The sequence below is a fragment of the Populus nigra genome, chromosome 6 (genome assembly GCF_951802175.1).
Source record: "Populus nigra chromosome 6, ddPopNigr1.1, whole genome shotgun sequence".
NCBI classification, from domain to species: domain Eukaryota; kingdom Viridiplantae; phylum Streptophyta; class Magnoliopsida; order Malpighiales; family Salicaceae; genus Populus; species Populus nigra.
In genome coordinates this window covers 6,767,767-6,776,620 of record NC_084857.1, presented here as the reverse complement: position 1 = coordinate 6,776,620, position 8,854 = coordinate 6,767,767, and the positions used below count along the sequence as shown (strand labels likewise).

The following is an 8,854-nucleotide window of genomic DNA, read 5'->3' as shown; positions in this document are numbered from 1 at the left end:
ATAAAAAATCAAATATTAATAAATCAAATTGAAAAATAAAATTAACTTGATAAATAATTAAAGTTTAAATATTTTATAATTAAAAGAATAAGAATCTAATTTAACACAATGAACAAATGATCATATTTATTTTTTCTAGTGCAAAGGCCGACATGTTTTTTTGAGGATGAGAGAGATAAAGGAAATAGGAGGAAAAAACATGTCACATGAGTTTAACCGATGAGCTTCTAACTCCATGGGTCTTACCCTGTGACGTAGGCAATGATATCTATCAAATGCTGCTATCATTCATATTTGTCTCATCACGGCTCAGACATGTACTAGTCACGTGATAATCACTTATTAATTTAAATAATATTTTTATGTATATTAGAATACTCAATTAACCTACATGAAAATAGTACCGTTACATCCTAAGCTAAAAAAATATTGTTTTTTTAGGGGTATTTAAGTAAGTTAATAATTACACTATCAGAAAGGTGAAAAACCCCTCTAAACCCTTTATTTTCTTTAGTGACTAATTTGATGAAAAATATCTCTCTACCCCTTGACACTAAGCTAAGGAAGTTTACTCTTCAAGAGTAAAAAAATAATTTCATTAAAGCATTGGAATGACAAATGAGGGAGAAGGGGAGGTGGCCGGGTGTATTTAAAAACAAAAGAGTATCTGATGTCCAATAATAATAAATAAAAAGGTGATACAAAATTAAAGATAAATCCAGTCAATAAAAAGAGTTTTGAAAAGTTCATCCAAGAAACATAAAAAAAAAGAGTCAGGAAATCAATGAAGGAAGTCAACCTTTCTTACATTGAACAGGATTTTGCTAGTTGTACTTCACCCACCCAAAAAGTCTTAGATTCTTGAATCCCGAGAAAATTAAAGAAACAAATTACTAATAAAATAACAAAAAAAATAAATGATTTTATTAATTCCCCATCCTCCTTCTATGATTTTCTCTCTCCTATTTATCTCCAGCAAGCACGAGCAGGTACCTCACCGTTTCTCACCTCCTTCTTTCCAGTCTCTCCATCTCTCAAAATATTCCTCTGTCACCTCCTCTCTTCTATATCTTCCAAGTGCTCCTCTTCCTTATTTTAATTTCCTTTATCTTGTGTCTCCGAAGATATATAATTATAGACATGGTAGTGGCATCCCCAACTCAAATTCACGGGGAAAAACTCCTGGCCATTGAGCTTCCTGTAATAGATCTCTCAGGCGAGAGATCAATGGTGTCCAGTCTCATTGTCAAAGCCTGTGAAGAATATGGTTTTTTCAAGGTAAAAAACCATGGCGTTCCTCATGACATCATTGCCAAAATGGAAAACGAAAGTTTCAACTTCTTTGCCAAAACATTCGATGAAAAGCAAAAGGCTGGGCTTGCTAATTCCTTTGGTTATGGCTGCAAAAACATTGGCTTTAATGGTGACACAGGAGAGGTTGAATATCTACTTTTTAATACCAATCCTCTCTCCATTGCTGAAAGATCCAAAACCATCTCCAATGACCCTACAGAATTCAGGCAAGTGCTTACACCCTTTATATTGCTTTGAGCTTTTCATTTATTGTATATGAAAATTTAACACTATCCCCATTTATTTATCTATAGTTTATTTTCTCCTTTTTTCTTTCTTTAAATTACGTTTGCAATGTTAGTTACTTTCATGCATGTATTTGCTCGAGAGTCACCAACCTCTTGATGAAAGTGCAAGAGAGGTTTTTATTTTATTTTTGAGTGCTGCCTTGAGAACCCGAGGTAAAACATGTTTTAGCGAAGCTATTGGTAAAAGATTGGTGAACAAAGTTAACAGCAAAATGATGCAAAGCCTATAAACTGAGAAGCCCACTACTACTAACAGCAAAGTACTGGCATTTTTTAAATCCAAATTAGATTTATTTTCGAAATTTGAAAATGATGCTACCATGCAAGTTGCTAATTCAATGTCCCGAGCACTTCTATATATATGCAAACATAGTGCTGGCTGGGAACGTTCTTGAAACTGAACTGTATCTTTTAAACCTCTTTTATTCAAGTGCACCTGACATTCCTAAAAATGCAAAAATATTCTCTGATTTGCTGGGAGAATCTTCCTTAATGAATTTCAGGGTGAAACAAGTTGCTTTTTTTAATATTTTATGTGAGCAGAATACTCGTACACGTTATCATAGGAATTTCTTTAATCATCCTGGGTAATGTGTGGTATGAAAGGAACATGAAAATGAAGAGAACTAGGTTTCCATAAGTAGAACGCTAGCTATGAAATTATGTACATGCTAGCGTGACTATTAGCAATCATCGCTCATTAATAATTCACGTCTAATTTTCAGTAATTAAGCAAATTTATGAAATTAGTAAGTTACAGCAACACTAAGTATAATCAAGATCATTGTATAAATCATACAAAAAATTAAGAATATTACAAAACACTCCATTTATCTTAAAAATAATAACGAAATTTTAGATATAAAATCTTTAGTGTTTACTATTTTTCTTACAAAAATGTAAGAGGCAGGTTTCGTAAAATCTTCGAAGTTTTGAACTTTACCTGCAATTCCAAAATAATATTCTAAGGAGTTATTGTAATTTATCATTAACAAGATCATGCATGTAAGAAGAGCGATCGATTTCAATTCCATCTTTCTTGAATTTTTTTTAAAAAGGGACCAACACGTGATTTTTATGAAATTCAATTTAAAACACCAAATCACACGGAAATATGGAATTATATGTCCTCCTGGAGGGTGGGATAACATGTCTGAACTTCTTTCACTTGAGAGTTGAAACATTCTCCATTACCGCTTGAATTTCACTTGGAAAGCTTCTTTTTTTTTCCCTTCCAAACAAGAGAAGTTTTATGTTTTCAGATACTAAGGTGGATTCACTTGTTAATGTCTTCTTAAGTTGAATGGCCGGTAATCTAGAAAAAAAAAAGAGGTAAAGAAGAAAGTGATGGTGGTTGGTTTCAAGATCATTTAGTTTTTTTTTTTTTTTTTATAAACCAATCAAAAGTTTCTTTTTACTAAAAAGAACAAACAAATATTGCCTCCAACGGTCCAACCTCTATGTTCATCTATCTTCAATGTCGTCAGCATGCACATGTAAAATTTACCAAGTGGCAACACACATGATTAAGTGTTTCTTTTTATAGATCACAATCCAAAACATTTGAAAAGAAAATGAAGATAAGGTACTTATTTGCATGAAAAAAATGGAGAATCAAAATGCACAAGTCAGGGAGATTGTGAAATCTGGGGAAGGGCATCGGTGACTTCTTTTCGCCAAATAATGCAATACTGGAATTTGTGAATATTAGAGACTGGGAAAAGCGAAGGAGAAGCAGGTCTAGTGTACTTTTCTAGACGTGTGACTGGTGGCTTCGTCTTTTTTCTTTTTTATTTTTAATCCCTCCTAGCCTGTTGTTATACTCACCGACGTTGATAAGGCGTGATTTTTGTTCTCTCTCTCTCTTCTATTTCTGTGACACAGCTCTGCAATGAGCGGCTACATAGAAGCAGTTAGGGAGCTGGCATGTGAGTTATTAGATCTGATGGCAGAGGGATTGTGGGTCCTAGATAGATCAGTGTTCAGTCGACTAATCAGAGATGATGACAGTGACTCAATCATCAGGTTAAATCACTACCCTCCCATGCCTATACTCTGCAAGGATAAGGACTCCTCATCACCTTGTAACCACAACAAGGTAGGATTTGGAGAACATTCTGACCCTCAGATCTTGACCGTCTTAAGATCCAACGACGTGGGTGGCCTTCAGATTTCCCTGAATGATGGTGCCTGGGTTCCAGTAACACCTGACCCCACTGCCTTCTGTGTTAATGTGGGTGACTTGTTACAGGTTGGTCTACTGTTTTTCTCCTTTCTCCTTCTCTCTCTTATCTTGTAGTTGATCTGGATTTGATGGAAGCTACTGCTACTATAGCTGAGCTAGCTAGCTAGCTAGCCAGTAACCAGGAGGCTTCGGATTTGGTTTCTTGATGCCAATGGGGCCCAAATCAACATCAGTTGGGAATGAGTAATTGAATCACTCAGTGCCCGTTTAGAGTACGGTATCCCTTGCTTTTTAGTATTTCTAAAAGAATAGTTTTTGTTGAAAATATATTAAAATATTTTTTTATTCATATGAATGTATTAAAATAATAAAAGATTTTTTTTAAAAAATAATCTAATATTTTTTTTATATAATTTCAACCAATAAACACCAGCTAGATTCAGAAATATTGGAACTGAAAAGTACCTGGCCGTTGGTTGGTCCTTTTATGATGTTTTTAGAAGCTGACTTCACCATTTCGAAGACATTTTCTGTGGAGTATCGTTTTTCTTGGGTCTCTTTGTTGTGAAAATGAAATTGATATATTTTTTAATTGACAATGACAGATATGTTTCTAAGGCCTTTACAATACCGGTTTTCTTGTGGAAGGTTTTTTCTTGAAATTTTCATTTTCAAGAACTAAATGCTAGTTCTCGTTTACTTCGACATGACCCTTTGCTCAGTCCAATTTGCCTTTTATTCAAGCATGGAAATCTAATTCTAATTTCTCTCTCAAAATTTTGTAGGCAATGACAAATGGGAGATTTGTAAGTGTGAGGCACAAAGCCCTAACCAATTCATACAAGTCTAGAATGTCAATGGCCTATTTTGCTGCACCCCCACTTAATGCAAGGATCGCTGTTCCACCAGAAATGGTTACACCCATCAAGCCTGCTTTATACAGGCCTTTCTCCTGGGCTGAATTCAAGAAAGCTGCTTTTGCTCTGCGACTTGGAGATAGCCGCCTTGGTCTGTTCATGATGGAAGTAGATGAGCAAGTTGCTTGACGAGTTTTTGATGGTTTAGTATTATGGAATATAAATGTTTAAACATCCAAGTCTAGCGTCTTTCTGTACCCCTGAAGGGGAATTTTGCCGTTGGATATCCTTGCCAATGCTACTGTTTATCCAGCGAGAGGCTAGTAGCTTGGGGGGCTAGGGGGGAGAGTAAATGGTATGTACCACTGTAGTTTAGCCGTTAGTGTAAAATTTTTCCCTTTTGAATAATATTTAGTGCCCGGTGGGGTGGTGGTTAGCTCTATCATGGATTCTTTTGAAGTGTTAAGAAAAACAAGAATAGAGAAAGCCTTGATAGGATAAGATGTTAAATGAAGCCAATCAAGACAATATAAATTTGAATCTGGAAAATCGATCTTTTGTAAGCAGTAACTAGAATCAAGGAGTTAGTAGAAATGTTGAGTCTTTGTGCATTGTATTTGTCTAGCGCGCACGAGTTACTGATACCAAATTACTTCAAGAAGTGTATCAGTAAAAGGTCAACGACAATGCTAGGCTGGAACTATCAATTTATTTACTAAAAGGAAAGATTAATCATATATGAGGAACAGAAGCTTATACATAATGTCAGAGTTCAAAGAAATTTAAGAACAAAACCATCTACATCATTACAAGTAGGTTAGACCGTTAGAGGCTCTAACAAGACAGAACCATCTAATTCAAATCAGTCATGCGCTCCAATGAGCAATCAGAACTTCAGAATCCTTTGTCTGTTATCATTTTACCTAAAGTCAGCCTCGAAAATGTTGATTTAGGGCTGCAAATGTTCTTTTCTGTTATTGTTTTACCAGGTATATAGCTCCCGAGTCAGGAAATACCTAATCAGGCACGAATTTGAGATCTTGCAGCAAGGCAAGAACACTTCTACTGACCAGTTCTGCTTAGTGCACAAACACATAGCTCCAGGATCTCATAATCCTCGTCCCATGACAACAAGGATGCCTTCTATGGGCTCTCTAAAATCATCTTTGAATGTTAGGAAACCAGAGACTGTCTATGTCTGACAAAGCCTAGGTTGTTCGCCTATAAACCTTCCACTGTGCGTGTCATAGTATCTGGCAACTGATCTACTGATAAGCTCTTCTCTGCCAATAAAAACCGCCTTTTGTGCTAACTCTGGTTTCCCCATTTTGATACAAGCCAATGCGAACTGGAATAACAAGCAACATTGCATTATGGAACGCATTTACACAACTCGATAACATCAATTTTAAGTCTTTAACGAGTATTACCTGCCACAGCATGGCTATCAACGAGCTGACCTTTATTTAGTGTTCATTGATCATTCGTGTGTTTCATAAAAAAATTCATCGGGATTGGTTTACATTTAAATAACTGTAACTGAAAGAAAAAATATTGTTAGTTAAATATATTTATAAAAAACAATAAATAAAAAATAAATGCAATTAAAAAAGAATCTTATCATCTATTTCATTATCTATCTTGTAAATTAAAAAAAATACCATAAATTTATTATTTTAATATATTTTTTGAAAATTACTTGATTGTATTTTAATTATACTTCATAATATATTCTAAATGAAAGTTAATTTAGCCGCCTCATAATATTATTAAGAGGCGGGATTAATAAATGAAGGAGCTAGAATAGCGCCGCTCTAATTTAAAAATGCTCCACCATAAACCAGGCAGGGGGTCATAGTGGCATGGGGTACAATTGTTAAATCCAGCTTAGCCACCCGTGTTAATCTAGATTAAATTTGTAATTAGATTGGTCGTTCATTGATTTAATTAAACCTAGTTGATCCTTCATGATTTAAATCTTGGTCATCTTTTTTAGGCTAAAATTATTTTGTTAGCCCACCAAAACTAATACACGCGACATAACTCAGTTTTAATTTATATATATATATATATATATATATAATTTCAATATTATATATTATTATAATTAATCAACTAATTCAACCCACTAACCTAGAGTCTCTAGTTGATCCACAATTCAATGACCTGAAGTAAGTCGCAGGCGGATCTTAACAACTACGCCATTGGAGACTTTGACTCATGGTCAAAATATAGTTAGTTTTGTTTTGTGGGTGCTTAGCTCTGATAACTGGCTGGCTTACTTTTTTCATGATGGATCTACAAAAACTGTTCACTTTAATAATGATAATGCTGGCACACAAGCATTGTTCTTGAAATACACAAGTGAAGAATACAAAGTCATGGCGTTTAAGGAGCAGTTGGGAAATCATTTAATAAAACTAGCAACAGATTGGTTCAATTTCCTTTCTGAAAAAATAAAAGAGGTTTTCAGTACTCAGCAATTATCTGTATTCAATAATCCAAAGGTAGTTAAAATTATCTTTTCCAGTATTAGCTCACACTCATCATTCTCAACACGACTCCTCTACAACTTTGTATCATTTAGACCGAACACAGCTGAAGAAGCTCTCTGTGTGTGCCTAGTAGTAAACTGTAGCGGATAGAACTGAAACTCACAGCACCGTATCGTAATGAAAAAATAATGGGAAAGCAAAAGGATACCTATCCTAGGCCGTGTTTGATTGCAGGAAAGTGAATTCCTAGAATTCACTTTCCTTGTTTTTTCATGTTTGACAGTAATATAAAAAAATAGTCAAAGAAAATTAAATTCCGGTCAACACAGCAAACATAACTTTAACAAAGAAAAGTGTTTTCCTTTTGAAAAAAACCGGAAAACACTTTTCTTATCTGTCATTACACACATTTTTCTATTCTCACGTTCTCTTTCTTTTTATTAGAAGCAGCAACAAGTATTTTTCTGGAACCCAAATTTATTAACCAAGCCATAAAAGCACATGTTTTCCATTCTTCCTCACTCACATCCTGCAGAACCGGCAGAACCAAACAAATCATTTCATCAAATCAAAGCAAAATCCCTACCCTTAAGATTACTGTGAATCAATCAAAGCAAACTGCCCAAACTTATCAAGGAATTAATCAACCATATCAAGGAATGAATCAACCCTTGCTATTTTTTTTTCAAGTCCCAGTAGAAGTAGTCGGGGAGAGAGGGAGGAGAACTGGAAAGGAGGAGCGGGAAGGGGAAGGGGATGGCAGAAACCTGGAGAAACCGAACAGTGGAAGGGGAAGGGGATGGGAGAAACCGAACAAGGAGAAACCGAAACCGAATAGGTGAAGGGGAAGGGGATGAGAGAAACTGAACAAGGAGAAACCGAAACCAAACAGGGGAAGGGGAAGGGGATGACAGGGGAAGAGAGAAACCAAAACCAAAACCGAAACCCAACAGGGGAAGGGGAAATGGAAGGGGAAGGGGAAGGGGATGAGGGAAACCGAAACCGAACAGGGGAAGGGGAAGGGGATGATAGGGGAAGAGAGAAACCAAAACCAAAACGGGGATGACAGGGGAAGAGAGAAACCAAAACTGAAATCGAAGAAGGGGAAGGGGAAGGGGATAAACCGAAACCGAAGAAGGGGATGACAGGGGAAGAGAGAAAAAACCGAAATCGAAGAAGGGGAAGGGGAAGGGGATAAACCGAAATCGAAGAAGGGGAAGGGGAAGGGGATGACAGGGGAAGAGAGAAAAAACTGAAACCGAAGAGGAAAATCAGCACAATTATGATAACACTAAAAATTGTTTAATAAGGGGAATTAACATAATCAAATATAAAAATATTGATAACACTAAAAAGTATGATTTTTTGGCCATAATTATTGTTTTATTTTGCTATATTTATTATAATAAAAAAATTCATCATTATACTTTTTAGATTTTATTCTTTTATTGTAAGTGATTAAATATTTATATTAAATATTTTATATATATTAGATAAACTTGAGAAAAAATTAATTTATTAATAAATTATTTTCCAGTTCATTTTTCATAATATAACCAAACACTGGAAAGTGTTTTCTCGGAATTTACTTTTTTTGGAATTCACTTTCTAAAAGGAAACAACTTTCCTGTAAACAAACGAAGCCCTAATTTATATTGCAAATCGATATGTATATATATATATATGTTGACAGTCCTGTATATCTAATAGAATATC

At 35.0% G+C, this 8,854-nt stretch overlaps 1 protein-coding gene across 1 annotated transcript; it reads left to right on the top strand.

Moving 5' to 3' along the window:
- The first annotated feature begins 1,013 nt into the window (after positions 1-1,013).
- LOC133695649 (gibberellin 2-beta-dioxygenase 2-like) lies at positions 1,014-4,944 on the top strand. Its single transcript, XM_062117561.1, has 3 exons — positions 1,014-1,520; positions 3,486-3,852; positions 4,572-4,944. The coding sequence occupies exons 1-3, from the start codon at positions 1,141-1,143 to the stop codon at positions 4,830-4,832; spliced, it is 1,008 nt and encodes a 335-aa protein (XP_061973545.1). The 5' UTR covers positions 1,014-1,140; the 3' UTR covers positions 4,833-4,944.
- The last annotated feature ends 3,910 nt before the right edge of the window (positions 4,945-8,854 follow it).